The sequence below is a fragment of the Oryzias latipes genome, chromosome 15 (genome assembly GCF_002234675.1).
Source record: "Oryzias latipes chromosome 15, ASM223467v1".
NCBI classification, from domain to species: domain Eukaryota; kingdom Metazoa; phylum Chordata; class Actinopteri; order Beloniformes; family Adrianichthyidae; genus Oryzias; species Oryzias latipes.
Genome location: NC_019873.2, coordinates 15,952,013 through 15,970,181, shown reverse-complemented (window position 1 = coordinate 15,970,181; position 18,169 = coordinate 15,952,013). Strand labels below are relative to the sequence as shown.

Here is an 18,169-nt window from a genome sequence, read left to right as displayed (position 1 = left end):
ATATATACTGGTGTTGGATGACTAGCATCATAGCTAATAAGGATAAAGTATTAGCATCTATCCTGAGTGAAACATTCATTGCAAATCCCATCACCAGGAGACAGTTCTCTGCATTCAATGCCAACTGCATTCAACCACTGTTGCCTTGCTTCAAAGTCCACAAGAAAGTTGCACAAGCCAGTCATTTTTGAAGACCGAAAGCAAAAAACCTACAGGAGCCATGCTAAAGCTAACACGCTAACCTGCCCAGGTTAACTAATGTCACCATTGGCTAATGAATCTGTCAATCAAACTCATCAGCAAAACAGCGTGCTCACTTTCAGCCAATTGAAATGGCCTCTAAAGGCCCGTACACACCGGGACGAATATTCGCCAGCGTTTTTCGCCACGTTTTTTGTGTTCACACCCAGGCGATTTTCGCTGACGATGAGTGGAGTGAACATGCAATTTCATTCCCTGACGTTAGATGGCGCTTAATGTAAAACAGAAATACTCCTGTACACAAGGTGGCGCTGCGCAACTTTACGCTTCTTAAAGTCGCTTTTCACTCAGAAGAAGAGAGCAAGTATTTACACGCTTGTCAGAATCAAACAAAGAAAACATCAATATTTCAAGCACCAGTAGCTCCAACTGGTGCTTGGTTCGGGGATGTTTTAGAATGTCCGTCATTATTGCTTCGCGGCTGTGTAGACGCTACTTGGCGTCTATCTTCTTCGCTGGTATGTGTGCTCAGCAAGGCAGTTTTGTGTTTGAGCGCCCCCAAGTTGTGTTTTACTGTAACTTCAGAAGCTCCAGACACGTGAGCAAAAGCGCAGTTCTCATTGGTCGAGTAGATTTCGACGCGACGCGTCGAAAAAAAAAAAACGAACCCGAGGCGTTTTTTTTTTTTTTGACGCTTTAACGCCTGGCGTTTTTTCGCGTCGGTGTGCACACTCTCGTTGGTGCCCTTTGTTTAGTCACGAGGCGTTAAATCGCCGACGAAATTCGTCCCGGTGTGAACAGGCCTTTACTTTGCTTTCACACAGGTGACGAAAAAAGCCCCGCCCATCTTTGATTCTGTACCGGTCGGTCGTTAGCGTGAGGTGCTGCAAAACAATTAATAAACTATTAACAAAGTTAATTAATACATTTGTAAAGCTTATAAGCAGTTTAGTAATATGGATTTAGAAGACAATGGTCTGACTTTAGATGTTAATAAATCTTATTAACACTTTCAGGTATTTGCAAGACATCTATAATGCTAATAAATATCTTACAAGCATCTGACACATTAATAAAGCCTAATAATTTGTTAAGTTAGTCAATAAAACTTATTAAGCGTATGAACACTTAGGCTTGTGTCAGGCGTCTATAATGCTAATAAATATCTTACTAGAACCCCAAACAATAGTAATACTTCTTAATTTGTTAACAAAGGTTATTAATAAATCTTATTAAGCTTATTAACACTGACACATTTGTTTAGCACCTATAATTTCAGTAAATGCATCATTAGCATCTTAAAAACATCCTAATAATAATGCTTGTAAATGTGTTAACTAAGTAATTTAATAAACCTTATTAGACTTATTGTACTAATAAATGTCTTACTAACACCCTATAAATTCATTTATAATGCTTGTTAATGTGTTAACAAAGGTTGTTAAGGAATCTTAATATAAAGTGTTACCCAAACTTGTTCTGTGGTTTTAACGTGGTTCTGTTGTGATTTACACATGAAAAACAACTGACCAAAAGTTTTGAACAGCTCAAAGCAGAATTCACGTAAAGACCCTCGAATGACATCTGCCCACATCGACAAATGACGAACACAAGAAAAACGTATGAATTATCTATATCACGCATGTATCATGGAAGACCGAAATGTCATGCAAGGACAATTCGCAGATTGTACATAGCGGCAGTGTGACACGGCCTTAAGGCTTCAGTTTTCTGAGGACATTTTTTTGCGAATTGAACAAAACTTCAGTTCTGACCCAAAGGCTGTTAAAGACTTTAAGAGTTTCAAGTATTGCAAAACTGTAATCCCTGGCATTGATTTGTCCATCAATTTGAAGGCATGAACTGTCATAAAAAAGAATCTAACTATATATTATGTTTGGTTAATTAAAGATCTAATTTGACTGGATGCCTTTCTTCTCTGGGACATTTTTCTAATAGTTGACTTTTGATAAAAACAGGCTTTAAGAGAGAGAAACAAATAGCATACTTATGTGCAAGTTTCTTGTGCGTTTGCAACTCTTCTTTGCTGTTGGGAATTTTGATCCTTGCAGCCTAAATCTCACATCATCGATCTTCTTCTCTTCTCGCTTTGTTTGGTCCTTGAGACCAATTAAATTGATGCTCAAGGTGCTTGGCTCCTCGTTTGTCAGCTTGGTACAGATGGAGTCTCAGTTCATTTTAGCAGGAACTTATGTTTGTGAGACATGCTTTTTCTGTGATTGAAAATTTCAATTCTGTCCATCTGTGCTTTGAAGAGGAATCAGTCACATTCCAAAAAGTGTTAGAATCAAACTCAGACTTTAACTAATACTTGTGGAAGTGCAATTAGTTTCAGATTTTTCAGTGAAGGTGTTGATGCTGAAATAGTGTACAGGTCTGTGTGGTAACAGTGCCTTTCATCTTCTTCTCTGATCAAATGCAGATTTTGCTTTTAAACTTTACATTTCTTAGTTTACAGTAAATTAAAAATTTTAAACAGTATCTACTGAAGTGTAAAGTTCAAACTGTGGAAACAGCAGAGGGTGCTCTTGTGTAACAAAGGAGGACATAAACAAGGAGGGGACTTTGCAAATTAGGATTTTCATTTTCTTCTTCTACCTGAATGTCTTTTCAAAGTAAGGGTCTTAGATATAATCTCCATCTGCTCTTTTGTAAATCTCCCTTTTACACCTGATACACTTTCACCCACATCAAAATGCTACATTTGACTCATGGGAAAGGTCTAGAGGTATACATGCTTTTTATATATTAGAAACTACTTAGCTGATATTAAAGTCTTCAGACGGGTTCTGTTGCTTATATTGCATTTTGGAATATTGGAGTACTCAACTATCAGTAAACAGTCATGTTCTCCTGAAATCTGAATGATTTAGCACCGGATTGCAAAATCTTCTTCTCAAATATAGAAGAAGTTGAGATGTTTTGCATTAAAATATACTGTTAGTCTACCTGGTTATTTCTTTTTTACATTTGACATGTAAAATTTGAGCCAGATTTCTAGTGTTTGCATCACCACAGCAAGGATAAATGTTTTTAGCTGTCATGAGGTAAAACATGTTTGTGTCACATCCAAAGGCACATTATCCAACAGTGATGTTTTCTATTTAAAACTTTTAAAGCTGACATACACTTTTGAATTAAAGTGGAGTCAACTAAACTAGTTAAAGAGGTATCAAGACAAAGTGAAACAGTAAATAGATGTATATTTTTTTAAATCATAAGACCAAACTCTACATTTGCTCAGAGAGCAGAGGTAGAACTAGAGGGAGTAGAACTAGAATAAAAAGAACTGATTCATTAGCTATGCTGCCTCTGTCAAAGGATCATCATTGCATTTTTTTTTAAATCATTTTCCAACTTTTCTTGATTTAAATTTTTTTTTGGTCCTTCTGCTCAAAACGCATAACATATACCTCGTTTGCTCTCTTTGGTCACTTTCACGCTTGAGTTTACTGGATAGCTTTTCTTTATTTACACTACAGGACAATCCCAACAGAGTTTACTTTCAAATCAGCCAAGACCTTTGTTTTTCAGGCAGTTTTTTGTGCTTCCACACCTGCCTCAATAATGTGGACAAAAGACATTAATAACCAGTTAATGCTGAGCAGGCAATACCAAGAAGGTGGAGGGAAACACACAGCTGAAAAATGAAATATATGACTGGATGAAAGAGGTTGACTCTTTCCCTAGCTATTCAAATAACTGGTCAATGGACTCACTAAAATAATGATGAACTGGATTTTTCTTTATGTTCAAAGAGCTTATAATGTGTATCCCTTATTCATTCACACTTGGAGATGGTTAGCTACTGATGTACCCTGGAGCAGACCGACAGAGCTGTGGTTGACGTGCCTATGGCTCCTTTGACCATCACCGGGACATTCATATGCATGTCAGGGGATAAATAGAAGCCAATGCTTATTTAAGCCAATACCTTCATCTACTGTTCACACATTAATAAATAATATTCAAAACAGTTATATTTTCTCTTTTTCCACAGTTAACATTTCATTCAATAACTTAATATTCCAATTTTTTTTATTTGTCCATCATCATATTTTGAAAGAAATGTTTCTCTTGAAGTTTGATAATAAATAGCTTAATGTCCAGGCATTGTTCGTATTGGTTCTCAATTCTATTAAAATAGGTCAAAAGATGATCAGAGTGGGTCTTTAAGTCAAGAACTCATCAACTGATGGGTGAATATTTTAAAATCATCTTTTAAAGTTTGCTGATATGACGATGTTGTACATTTGTAGTGAAAGTGGAATCATTCAAGTCAAAATAGAACTTTAATTACTGTATTCCTTGTTTCTTTGGAGCCACTATAGAGCAGCATCATCTTCCCCCACACTGCTTTGCTGAAAAAGTATTTTCTGCAAATATAACTTTCATCTTTGAAATTCATCTTTGAAGTTTGTTGATTGTTTCAAACAAATATGTTTAGATTTGCATGTTAACTAAACTGAGGCTGAATTTAAAGATGGACGTAGTCTTTTGTGCTTCAACCAGTCGGTAAACACCCTAAAGTCCCTGCTGCTATTCTTTTCCCTTCTGGGTTGGATATCTGTGAAGAGCATTGCCACCCCCTGTTGACTTCTCTGTGTCAGCACACAGCTGCACTGTTAATACTCCTGTGTCAAAAGTGAAAACATTTCAACCATGTCTTTATGCGTGCAAAAAGAGTGATGACGTTTTCCTCTGACTCTTTAAATTGTGTAAAATTTCTTTGAGATTATCCCACACAGCCTCTCTGTTTCTTCCTCTGTCCCTTCAGTGTCTTGGTTAAAAATAGCTCTCAAGGCTTTGTAAATTGTTTGTTCCTTTGCATCAAAATCTTTGCTATTTTCTGACTTTGTTGTGCAAAAAAGACCATACTGTGAGAGATATATGGTTAATTATACATACACAAGAAGGAGAAGGGTTCACAGAGAGGCAAAAGGGGCCACCAAAACAGAAGAATTGCAAGAGAGTGACAAGAAAGCAGCCTGAACATTTATTTATTCTCTGTTTTATTTTCCCTTTTCAGTGGCGGAGAGCGCAGAAATGTGAGCTTGCCATTAGAGGGAGAGAGTGGTGAGATAGAAGAAGGGAGGGACGGATAGAGAGGAAGCATTAGAAGGAGGTGGACAAAACACTCCATATGATGAGAGGAGAAAAGGAAAGTGAGACACCAAAGAAGATGGAAGGAAGGATGGGCAAACAGGAAGAGATGGTGCATAGGTAGACAAAATTTAGGCGTGTCTGTTCCCTCTCTTGGTAGTTTCCATTCATGCAGTTGCAGCAGAGTTCAGGGAGGGGCAGGTCCTTCGCTTAGTTTGTTGCATACACTCCTCACATGTATGCACGTGCATCTACAAACCCAGTTGTTTGTGCTGAGCAGAGGGAAAGAGTCCCCCCTCCCCTTGTAACTCTGAGGGTAGAGGGGCAGCAGCGGATTGGGACTCCACACACATGGACCTCACACGCACGAGGAGCGGCACATGTGTTTTAGGGCAGACAAACATTGGAGGGATGCGCCATGAAGGTGAGCTGCTTTACACATATTTCTTTAAAACTGTCTGCAGTTGCGTTCCATCGACAGTAACATGTTCCAGGTGATTAAGTTTGATGCATCCCTGTGGGTTTGTGTGCCTGCGGAGAGTTGGATAAGAGTGCCGCTGATGATATTCTGGTGTATTTCCCTTCTTGGAAAGCAAAGAGGTTATAAAGGGAGCTTTGTGTGTGGCACTGCTGTTTAAAGGAGAAACGACTCGAAGATGAATGTGTTCAGCACACCTTTCAGTGTTTGCGCACAACTTTTGGACTTAAAGTGGAACGAGAAGACGATTGGAATTTGAGAATGTTTCATTCTGTTTTTGAAGTACTTTGAGGTGTTTACAGCAAAGTAATATTTTCAAGGGAAAAAAGTCTTTGCTTTGAATCTGCTTCTGTGGTTGATTATGAATTTATAAATCAAATCAGAAGTTGTGCAGAGGCTTTGATTGGACATCGTTCGTTAGGATGCAGTATCATTTAATTATTCATTAGGTTATTTATTGTTTTTGTGTTATTTATTAGAAACTTTAAATGTGAAAATGTTTATGAAAAGGATTTGAGGGTATCAAGTACAATAGAGCGTATTCTTTTTTTTCCCATGCAGTATTAAAAAAAAAACAATTGTCTTTCTATGATTAGATTGGACCCGTGTTGAACTGCAGGACAGGATGTCTGCAGTGTCACGTGTTAAAACCACAGAGGGGCTCTGTGGTACAGCCAAAACACTTAAAAAAAATGATTTAAAAAAAATTAACACGTTTAAGACAGATTTGTCATATTTGCAGGGTTTAACCATTACAAATAACTGTAAACACTCAGAAACATGAAGCAAACAGATATTATCTGAGAAAAAGATTTATGTTATTGTCATTACGTTTTGGTTTTGAGGGAAAGTTAGAGGAACTTTGACTAAAGCGAGGGCTAAATGTTTAAAAAAAATTAACAAGTATTTATTTATCGTTACAGAATCTACACCTAGAAAGCTGGTTAACTTTGATCATAAAAACTGTAGATTGGTATGAATATGGAGCAATCCTAATCAGGCTGAGGCTATTTAGTTAATTTGTAAAATTCACAATAAACTATTTTCTGTTGGTTTGATGCATTTGAAATGGTTTTTCTCAAATACTGTAACTGATCTGTATGCTTGAAGCTTCCTGTGGGCTGAACATTTCCAGCTGTTGTGTCAGAGTGAGCGGTGAATGAGTCAGACCCTCAGACACATTTAAAGTTCCATTTTTACTTAAATGCATGCGTCATTTGACATTATAGGCAGCGTTTAAAAACATACCAGTTCTTTTAGGATTTGATCTTTATGATTTGCTCTTGAATCAGGCCGTCTTTGCCACTCAGTCCTCTTCTCTATCTATGTTTCTTTTCGTCTCCTGGTGCCATCGCTCTTTCGGCATGGATGCACAAAGTACAGACTGACATGTGGGACTGTAAGCCCAAATGGACACGTCGAGTTTAGCCGACAACCCCCAAAACATCAGCCAATTTGTGGGCAAATAGGAAGGAGAAGTGAGACATAAGGGGAAAAAAAAGGTCAGAAAGACAAAGGAAGAGACATCATTGTAATGTTGTTCATAGCACTGGCTTTGTACAAAAGAGATCTAATTAGTATTTCTGCATGCACACAGGGTGACACACATAAGTGGCAAAGGAGCATAGCAAAAAAGGGAAAAGATAGGTAGAAGACATAGCACCTGAAATTGTATCCATGGAAAACAAACTACTGGCTCCAACATGATAAATAAAACAGCAGAGGAGACCAGTTAGCAGATTTTCACTATGTGAAACGTATTCTTCCGATGGTCAGCGAACGCTTCTTTGCTGAAGAAAATACGTTTTAACTTAAGAGATTTGGGTAACACTTTATAATAACTATCCGTTATAGCTGGTTAACAAATCATTAATAAAATCTTAACAAATCATTAATAAACTCTTAGTCATGGAGCAATAGATGACTTGCTAAATAACTGTTAACAGTTAGTTAAGGATTTATAAATGTATCTTATAGATAGACAGCAGATAACTAACAAGCTTTTAGTTACTGAGCTATAAATGACTTGTTACCCGTATATTCATGAGTTCTAACTGTACCTTATTAATTAGCCAGATGATGAAGAAACTGTTAATAAATTACTTACTAATGACTTATTAAGAATCAGTTAATACTTTAAACATGTTACTAGGACGTTATTATAAAGTTGCAGCTATTCCTCATTTCTTCACTATTTGTAAATGAGGATCAATTCCAACTTTATAATAACGTCCAAATAACATTTACAAGCTAATAACTAACGCTTAACTGGTATATTAACTCACACTTTACAGGTCAGTTGTTAATAGTTTAACCATCTGCTAGTGAAGCTTTGTTGAAAAGCAAATGGGTGGGACAATTTCAAGGTACAAAAATATGTAATATTCAAAATATCAGATGCTTTATCTCATCCTTCTTTCACTAATAGCTTTTTCTGTTTACCGTACTTGACCAAAGAAACACCACAAGTTAAGTGTTGAACACTGTTTATTCCTTTTCCACACATACTGAGTCGTCACATGGCAGATCAGCAGAATAAAATGGAATTTTAGAACTTTTTGAGCAGAACGCTGGTCAAACAGATCTTTTAATGTCCATACATCACAGCAATGTCATGGATTACCCGTCCTAGCGGCCCTTTGCGATGTTGACGGCCAAGCCACTCATGCCATTCAATAACTCTGAGATGGTCTAACAGTAACTCTTCTGTACGATTTCCCCTGAGTCTCCACACATTTTCCTTAACTGTTCTCCAGGCCCTCTCTATGTGTTGAGTATGTGCACCTGTTTGGGCATCGACATATGACACACTGTGATTGACAGTGAAATGAGTGTAACCTAGCTCAGGTAAAGCATTGTGATAAGCCCGCCATTCGTCACTTATTATTGTAGAGCCTACTTTAACATGGTGAGCTATAAGCGGCACCAGATCTCTCCTTCTTCTTCTCTCAACCAAGCGAAGAATAGGTTTAGCATGTCTTCTCCCCCTCCGGTCAACACCTAGCATCCCAAACACCCACTTCTTCCTCTTCCACCCACCAGCCATTCGTCCCCGTCCATACTGTTGAAAACATGAAATATTAGGAATTATTCTTCATCAAACCAAAAAAATATCTGTCATTCAATAATTTGTATATTTGCATTATTACATAATAGTGATTGCTGCTTGCCTTTCTTTTATGTCTAAAGTGGCTCTCATCAACTGTGACAAACTGCTCCTGCCCCCCGATGTACTGGCCTCTTGCTTGCTGATATCTGTCCATTGCAGTGGTGCAAACATCTCGCAGCTTTCGAGCCATCTTGGACAGTGTTGCTGAGCTCCCAGAAATGTCGTCACTTATCATGTCCACTTGACGTAGGCGCAGGCCTTGTGCAAATCTAATGAAAGAGCAAATTATTATTACACCACAGTTCTTGTCTCCTTTTTGGTTTGATAGACAAAAAATCCAAAAATTTAAGGTGTAAATTACAACTTTTAGCAAAATAAATCACAGAAGTGAAATAACTCCAATCACTTATCTTCATGACTAGAGATGCTACATAAGATGAAAAGCAACATTTTAGTAAGTACAGTCTGCAAGTATTGTTTATGGCAGCATAGTTATATTGTATTTCTATAGAAATAAACACTTTATGTCAAAGACAGACATTCTAAAATAAAATACCAATGCAATAGTGTACCTGTAGAGAAACCGCATCCAGTTGAAGAGGGAGACCTTTGATTTGCTGAATATAGATTTGTGTCTAACAGACCTCTTCAGTTTCCTTCCTTTGTGGCTGTGGTGTTTGCAAATCCTGAAAATATACAAATAAAAATACTTATGACATAGGCCAAGGTAGTGGCCAAAGCAGTGATTCTAAATCTGTGTTCAAGTCAAGGACCCCCCAAAGTAATGTGTATTTGGCCATAAAGCCCAACTAGAAATATTTAGTGCAAGGAACCCCAATAACATATACATTAATATATTTCAATGGTGTTGTTATTTTTTATAGCAGATATGCACAGCCTTTTAGCGTATTGTAATCATGTACATTGTGTAGTTTATAGTAGTGTGTATCTAGAAATTAAAGGGTGACCCAACAGGGCAGTTGAATGCTGACTCCACTCTCAGCCCATGATTTGAAAAATGCAAAACAAACAAAAAAAAGGAGTGGGGCTGGTGAAGGTAGGCTGAGCTGGGGAGATATGGTTTGGATCTGTGATTGACACTGACGTTAACTCATAAACTGTAAAAACAATGGACGAAACGAGGTGCACCACTGTTCCTGAGACAAGCGCCGCCATGTTGAAATCAGTAAACTGATTGAAACTGAAGCTCTGAGTCATCGGGACAGAAGCTGCCCAACTGATGACTCAGCTGATGAATCCCGAAATTCAACTTTACTACCTCAGGGGCAGAAGGCAGATGGTTATAAATTGAGGAGTTAAAAAAATGTATTATGATTTTCAAAAATTTGGCAAGAAGGACAATAGTCAGCATGTTTACCCTTAATCTTAACATGAGTTAAGATGCCCTTTTATTAGCACAATAAATAGATTTAATTTTCACAAGAAATTCTTTAACAAATTATCAATGTGTGTTGTCATTTTATTCAATAAAAAGAAACTTACCATGCATAGTTATCCACACAGACTGATTCCCTGAATTTCATCTTGTGTTTGCATTCTTTGCATCTCATCCGTCTTCTTAGAAGTCTTTTCTTCTGCAGCCATTTGATTAAGACTTTGTGTCTCCTTGTAGATTTAGTTTCTCCTTCGATAAGCTGTCTTAGCTCAGTGGCTAAACCAGGCATGATTTTAGTTTTCTTATCCTCCGTTTTTCCGCGCACTCACCACACTATTCCTTGAGCTTCAGTGACTAACTCCCGCCAGATTACGTTTGAATTGCAAACTATAATAAATCGGTGTGATGAGGATAAACCAAGCCAATCATATTCGTATTCATGGGCTGAGGGCGGTGCCATGCGGCCTCCCCCATCATATCGGCTGGTTATCAACTTGTCAATCACCGTTGTAGGCCCATTTTGATTAGTTGCAGTCGGCGACAACCTAGACAGATGCGCCCATCCTTCACTCACGAGTCACGTAGCAAGTTCTTTAAATTGATTTCAAGGCATAGAGATGAACACACGGTCTGGTAAAATGTCCAACCCCAGCGGGAATGCGCAAACTACCGCGATAAATCCAGGTACTGTCGGAAAAAGTCAACAGCGGGAATTTCGAAGGAGAGGGAAACTTCAACTGTGGACCAGCCGGATGTGCACATGGACGATGACGGTGTCGGTAAGCAAACGTGTTATCTTTTCTTTCAATGAAAAGAAGCTTGATTGAGATTGATTAAACATCGGAGTTATTGGTTTGTTTTACACAATTCAACCATATTAGTGAAGCCACTGGCTAGGGCACAATCTTCCTGCACGACTCGTGCCACGAGCACCCCAAAAATGTACCCCCCCCCCCCCGCAGTTTTTCTAGACTAAAACCGCTCATTTCCACGTCCAAGTTAATGAAATGTGCGCAAGGGCACCCTTACTGTCGTGTGTACTTGTTGTAATTACAGTATTTGCACTCTGTGAAGAATACACTGGAGCAGCCCGTACGCATGTGCGCGGCGCGCGCGTATGTGTGTGTGTGTGTGTGTGTGTGGGTGGGGGGGGGGGGGGGGGGTTAACGCGCGGGGCAAACCAACTTGGCTGCAGAGGACGTGAACATCTGAACAGGTACAGAGCCGGGGAGGAGCTCAGACACCGCTTATGACTCCAGATCCCGCAACAAACCAGCAGCTGCTTTCTAAATAAAAAAATAGTTTTTATCCATAAATTAATGTAATTTATTGGGTTTACTGGATTTTATGAAAAGTGGAAGCAGAGAAAAAGACGAGTCTGCATCAAAGTGAATTTGTTTCCATCATCTCACTCATCATGACTCTGGGTATTTGACAGACAGAAAAGTCTATACCAGGTTGTGAAAAATGGACAAAGGATCTAAAGAAACATCAGCGTCCAGTTTAGAAACAAGAAAAACACTCCAAGGATAAAAGTATGCAGGCGGGGTCCAAAATTAAAAACTCACTAGGTGCCAAATATGACCAAATTTGACGATGGAGGAGTAAAATTAAGAGCAACATTTGGCTAATGAAGGTTTGCTCTTCATTAGCCATTTCTTGTTAATTCGCTTATTGGTGGATTTTATCTAAGCTCTTCTGCCGTTCTTGTATGATATTTGTATAATATTAACCCTTCAGAACATCAAAACATTATTTTTAAAGGTCATATTTTATACATTTACCCTAACCTGGCTTTTCTAATTAGAATTTGTTCTTTATGGTATCATTTCAGATACTGAGGAAACTGTAGCTCCAACAGCATTTCTGCATTTTAAGAAGAAAGAGCTTAAACAACGTGAGGCCAAGAAGAAGAAGCAGCACACAGTCACCAAAAAAATCAGTGACCTGACTAAGGAGAGAGACTCCCTCTGCCAACAAGTTGGTCAAAGTAAGTGGGCCCACAGTTTTGTTTGTTGTTTGAAACAGGACTGCACACCTGGCAATAATACTTTGGTGCTTTGTAAAATATATATATTAAGGGAAAGAAAGGGCAACATTTAACTGTGAGAAGGCCCTCATCAAAACATGGAGCTCGGCGCTATGGCCAAAAAAAAAAAAACTTTGTCTAGGTTGTCCTCATACTCCCTCTTCTGCTAACGACCATCAAACGGATTTTGCTGCGTGTGATTTGATGCTCCAAGTTTAAAGTCACCACCACAGTGACCAAATTTTATTTTTTGACTCACCAGCCACCATCAATAATGTGTTTCATTTCCTATCACAAATAAGTTGTTTTTGTTTCCTTTAGCACAGCAGCAAAACATGTCACTTAAAAAGACCCCCATGCATCGCCCACAAGATCAACTGTAGTCTGGACCAGCTGACGAGAATGACAACTTTAAGAAAATGAAATGATCTAAAACTAATTTGTAAATGGCATGAAGACATTTTTAATGTCATGCAACTGGAAACTCTAACTAAAACATGCAGAGAAAACAAGGACAGATTTACTCCAAGAAAGCAGAGTGCTGGGTAAATAGAGGCCAGATTCTCCCAAAAAAATGGGAAAATCTTGAACTACAAATTTGAATTAATTGATCAAATTAATTTATTGGCCAGGTCTATTGGAACACAAGTGTGTTATTGCACAGTTAGTTCCTAAAAGATAATAGCCTATTTGTAGCATCGATTAACAGCAAACACATCTGTTCAACTGATGACCCACAGTGATGCTGATTAATTAAATAGTAAGTCTTGGGAAATGCAAATGTTAAAAGAATGTATGCGAGTGGACTTGTATTATCATAGGTAATAATTTCAAATTAACAATTGAATTGTGTTTTCTATCATGTTGTTCACACAGATAACAGTGGGACAACTGACTCATCCTCCTCGGCCAACACATCTCCTGGTGCATCTTCTTTTTCTTCGTACATCAGTTCATCCAGCTCCAGTTCATTCAGCTCCAGTTCATCCAGCTCCAGTTCATCCAGCTCCACTTCATTCAGCTCCTCTTCATCCAGCACCTCATCAACTGCTTTTTCAGATCAGAAATTGAAGAAAAAACGCAAGAACAAAAAGATGCACCGCCACCGGAGTCAAAAAAAAAAGGACAAAAGAAAGAAAAAGAAGACAAAAAGGGAACACAGCAGGCGAAGAGGTAAGCGTAAAGACAGGACAGCAAAAAGGCCACTCCCCTCATGTGTGTCAGGGTGTCGAGCATGGAGACATCACATCTGTCTCTCTGTGTCTCTGTTTGTCTGTATCTATCTTTTTCTATGTCTGTCTAGCTTTCTTTCTGTTTTTGTGTGAAAAAATGTTTTAAATGTATGTCCTGGTGGGTATAGTATTGTGAACTCTCCAATTGCCTTGTTTGTGTAGTCTTCATCCCTTTTTGCAACCGCATAGTATCTGTGTTTGTGTCCCTGTGTTTATTCACTTATTGTATGTTTGTTGTACTTAAATTTCTATCTGTTTCAGCACGTCATCCTCAAGAGGTCATCAAGAGATACAAGAAAGTCCTAAAGGCTTACAAGAAAGGGAGAAAGCTGAGTTTGGCATATCAGAAGGTCGGTGTTGACCGAAACACCATTGTCAGCAATGCTCCGATCTGTGAATTGGCTGTGGTGGCCCCAAAGACATATAAGGAGTTACTGGGTGCCCACACGCCACAGCAACGACTTCAGGACTTTTCAAAAAAATGTCTGGAAGTGATAAATAGTGATCCAAACCTTTTGAGGGATGTTGAACATCAAAAGAAGAAGGGAAAACTGATTCCTCTGTCCAGGAAAGCTTAGGTATTGAAACACTGCGGGATGGTGTCACAGAGTAGTTCAGTGTTGCTCAGGTCCGGTTGACCAAATATATTGAGTTCTAATTGTTCTACAGCAAAAGTGCCAATTGCTTGTTATAGATTCATTTGTTTTTTTCTGTTCTGCTCAAAAAGTTCTAAAATTCCGTTTTATTCTGCTGATCTGCCATGTGACGACTCAGTATGTGTGGAAAAGGAATAAACAGTGTTCAACACTTAACTTGTGGTGTTTCTTTGGTCAAGTACGGTAAACAGAAAAAGCTATTAGTGAAAGAAGGATGAGATAAAGCATCTGATATTTTGAATATTACATATTTTTGTACCTTGAAATTGTCCCACCCATTTGCTTTTCAACAAAGCTTCACTAGCAGATGGTTAAACTATTAACAACTGACCTGTAAAGTGTGAGTTAATATACCAGTTAAGCGTTAGTTATTAGCTTGTAAATGTTATTTGGACGTTATTATAAAGTTGGAATTGATCCTCATTTACAAATAGTGAAGAAACGAGGAATAGCTGCAACTTTATAATAACGTCCTAGTAACATGTTTAAAGTATTAACTGATTCTTAATAAGTCATTAGTAAGTAATTTATTAACAGTTTCTTCATCATCTGGCTAATTAATAAGGTACAGTTAGAACTCATGAATATACGGGTAACAAGTCATTTATAGCTCACTAACTAAAAGCTTGTTAGTTATCTGCTGTCTATCTATAAGATACATTTATAAATCCTTAACTAACTGTTAACAGTTATTTAGCAAGTCATTTATTGCTCAATAACTAAGATTTTATTAATGATTTGTTGACTAGCTATAACAGATAGTTATTATAAAGTGTTACCGAGATTTGTTTATCAGACAGTCTGTTTAAGCCTCGCTCTGTTTCCTCTCTGCTGCATTATTTGGAGATGTTTTCAGGGTAAACAGATAGTGCCAACATAAATGACCAAACTGAAGATCTCATATCTAGTTCAAACCTAGAGGTGGATCATTTCAATCTGGATGCTCATTTGTTGTGGATGTGGAGATCTGATTGGAAAGGGTTTCTATTCCTCCTTAAATGTCAGCTTTAGTTCTATAAGTTTTGTGCTGACTACGTTGTTGGGTTTCCTCAAAAGAGTATGACATATATAGCATAAATGCTGATTCTTATACACCTTTTCTGAACCTGTCATATAGTGGCAGGCACTGCCTGAATGCTGAGATTAGGAACTTTAAAGTTGCACAACCTTTACTGGAAGAAAATGCTGAAAGGATAACGATGCATTATGCATCACATGTATGTGAAGGTAAGCAGTTTCAGCTGCCATTACTGTCACTCACTGTCCAGGTATAGTCAGATTACATTCCTAATTTAAACAACTCAACAGCATAAAACTAAAAGTTGCCTCAATTCCTCTCTCAACCATCAGGTTTATAAAAACCTGACATTGAAGAGTTTAGATTTGGAGCATGAGTCCTCAGAGGGTTACACAAACCCAAAATTAAAAGCGTAAAATGTTGAAAGAAAATGAATGAATGCTTTCTAGAAGAGAGACTAAACAGAGTCTATGTAAAGACACTCTCAAATGACTCTTAAAGGAGAAGATTTGCTAAAGGACATCCTCATGTTGCTCCCAACAATTTAACACCCAGTCATGCACTGACTCATCGAAAACAGAAAACAGACATCTCATGCATCAGCAAAATTTAAAGATACGGTACAAGATTTTTCTTGCTGAGATACTGCTATTGACTGGTTATGGTAATAAAGCAAATATTGAGAAAATGAAGGAGGAAAACAATAATGAAGTCATCAGTCATCTGTAAGTTTGACTTTTTAAATAATTTTCTGTTTATTTGCATTTTCAGAAAACTGAAGTTTTGATTTAAACTTCTATCACGTCACACCCCAATTTGGGGGATTGTGAAGGAGGTACCACAAAGGAAAGAAAAATCTCTTGATTCTCAAATTTAAAAAGATATATATTAGGATTGGCAAATTACAGAAGACTGGCTCAGGCAAAACTAATGTTTCTGGAAAAATGTGAGTAAACACAAATAAATATTTTAGCTTCTAATTTCATTTCTCAAGGATATATAAACTCAATAGAGCATGATTTAGATGTGAAATTGCATTTTCAACAATTTCTTGCAGCAAAAAATAATTGTATGAGCCCTCATTTATCTGATTTTGTTTTCAAAATAAAATGGTTACAACAGCATAGGGCAGGTTTGATTAGCAGACTAACTGCACACTTGTTTTCATTCAGATTCTGCCATCAGCTATTTGGGACCAAGATCAACCTCAATATTTCACTTCATTAGTGGTTTAGAAATGCTCTCTGGCACAGATATGGCTTACGCATTGTCTACACACCTATCATCTCAAACCCATCTTTTTCATCCAGTGATAAAAATACAGGGATATCCTTGACTCACTCGCAATAAAGATTTGATCATCTTCAAATTGAACAACGGAGGTGCTGACGAGATGCTCCCACTGAATCTCCACATAAAATTTTGTACACTTCAGAGAATCGTAAAGCTCAGAAATGTCATGTTCAAGTCAGCGTGCGAGACATTTTCCAGGGACAAGCTGGTACTCGCAAGTCTTCGGGGTCAATCATGTAATTCTTTTTGCTATATTTATTTGTTGAAGGTGTACACAGGCTTCTTTTAAATTTGATCAGACAATGTACACTGTTATTTATCTTTCTATTGACACTGACTGTACATTATGCAAAGAAAAACAGCAGTTCTTTTGTCTTAGACACTTAAATGGCTGCTACTGCTTCCAGAATGTTTGACATATTTAGAACTTTATGAATTCACAAGAGTGCATTGTTTTGCATGATCAAAAAAAGTTTGAATTACATTATAGGGTGGTGATAATATTGTGCAGTATAATTTCACAGTTTTGTAGCTCCTGTGCAAGTGACAGATGGGGTCATTGTGAAACCAGCAGCTCTACATTTGTGGTCTTGATTCATGGCATGAAACAGCCCAGCAAAAGTGTGAAAGCTCATCTGTTTCATGTACGCAACAGCTGCTCTCTGCACCAATTCTCATTAAAGCGCTGTCACTGTTCAATTAGGAACTGCATTAACTTCACTTCAATTAACCAAAGGAGAAACAGCATGTGGAGATATGGGAAAACGCTGAAAATGTTTTATGGGTGACAGTGTTTCTGTATTAAAGACATTTACACAGTAACTGCTTGAAATTTTCCCAACAGGGAAAACAAGGATGGCAGCAACCTTAATTACACTTCATTCACAGGGGGATGCAGAAAGGGGATGGTGTTTTAAAAGGGCTGTTATTTTTACCCATCTACACACTGAATGGGAACATCAGCAGTTATGTTATGTAATAATGCTGTGATAGCATTGCACACATGCTGTATGTTGTAATTAAAAAAAGGAATTCAAAAGTTTTGTCATCAATCACTTTAAAAACAGCTCTAAGACGCTTGGCTCTAAGTAAGGCAGAGATTGCACAGTTGTTCAAAAAGTCAAACTTTAGGATTTAAGGGTGATTGTCCTTACTTTTGAAATCTCTTTTCTGGCTGCCGATTGCCTGCATCAGGTGTTTTCTTGTGCTTCTCTGGGGCTCTTATAGTCTCTGATTGGTTGACACGACTCATCTTCTTTGCCAAAGTTCAGATTTTCGAACTCTTAACGCGCCCCACTGTGATGCTCAAATTACACTGCGACACCCAAAACCTGCTGCTACAAGACCAACGTGCCGCGCTCAATGCTCAAATCGTGCTGCAGGATCCGCGATTGCATCTGTACATTGACTTAGCATTGGAAATTGAAGTCTCTGATGTTCAAATTGCCTTCGGTGTGAACACAGCTTAACAGAGAGCGATCGACCTCTTAGCAGGTTCGCATCTCATTGTAAGACATTGGTGCAAACATAAGATCTGTGAGGAGGCAGAGAGGTATCTTTGTCCATATTGAAGACCTCTCTAAACTGTGAATATTAAGAATATACCTTAAGCAAATCCAGATATTTCTCCTCT

At 38.0% G+C, this 18,169-nt stretch overlaps 3 protein-coding genes across 4 annotated transcripts in view; 2 read left to right on the top strand and 1 right to left on the bottom strand.

Moving 5' to 3' along the window:
* The first annotated feature begins 5,332 nt into the window (after positions 1 to 5,332).
* LOC101156763 (inactive phospholipase D5) overlaps positions 5,333 to 18,169 on the top strand; it is a 52,788-nt gene continuing 39,951 nt past the window's right edge. Inside the window, exon 1 of the mRNA XM_011484304.3 lies at positions 5,333 to 5,749. Within this exon, the coding sequence (XP_011482606.1) occupies positions 5,744 to 5,749 (6 nt within the window). The 5' untranslated portion in view covers positions 5,333 to 5,743. The remainder of the gene's footprint in view (positions 5,750 to 18,169) is intronic.
* Positions 8,273 to 10,621, bottom strand: LOC111948782. Its single transcript, XM_023963364.1, has 4 exons — positions 10,416 to 10,621; positions 9,485 to 9,598; positions 8,974 to 9,181; positions 8,273 to 8,864 (listed from the first exon to the last, which is right to left on the bottom strand). The coding sequence occupies exons 1-4, from the start codon at positions 10,595 to 10,597 to the stop codon at positions 8,391 to 8,393; spliced, it is 978 nt and encodes a 325-aa protein (XP_023819132.1). The 5' UTR covers positions 10,598 to 10,621; the 3' UTR covers positions 8,273 to 8,390.
* On the top strand, positions 10,990 to 14,381 carry LOC111948783 (coiled-coil domain-containing protein 106-like). 2 transcript variants are annotated; one of them, XM_023963365.1, is made up of 4 exons: positions 10,990 to 11,087; positions 12,143 to 12,298; positions 13,214 to 13,510; positions 13,831 to 14,381. In XM_023963365.1, the coding sequence occupies exons 1-4, from the start codon at positions 11,069 to 11,071 to the stop codon at positions 14,145 to 14,147; spliced, it is 789 nt and encodes a 262-aa protein (XP_023819133.1). In that variant the 5' UTR covers positions 10,990 to 11,068; the 3' UTR covers positions 14,148 to 14,381. The 2 variants fall into 2 exon arrangements, with proteins under 2 accessions (XP_023819133.1, XP_023819134.1); XM_023963366.1 differs by lacking the exon at positions 12,143 to 12,298 and having other exon boundaries at positions 11,041 to 11,087.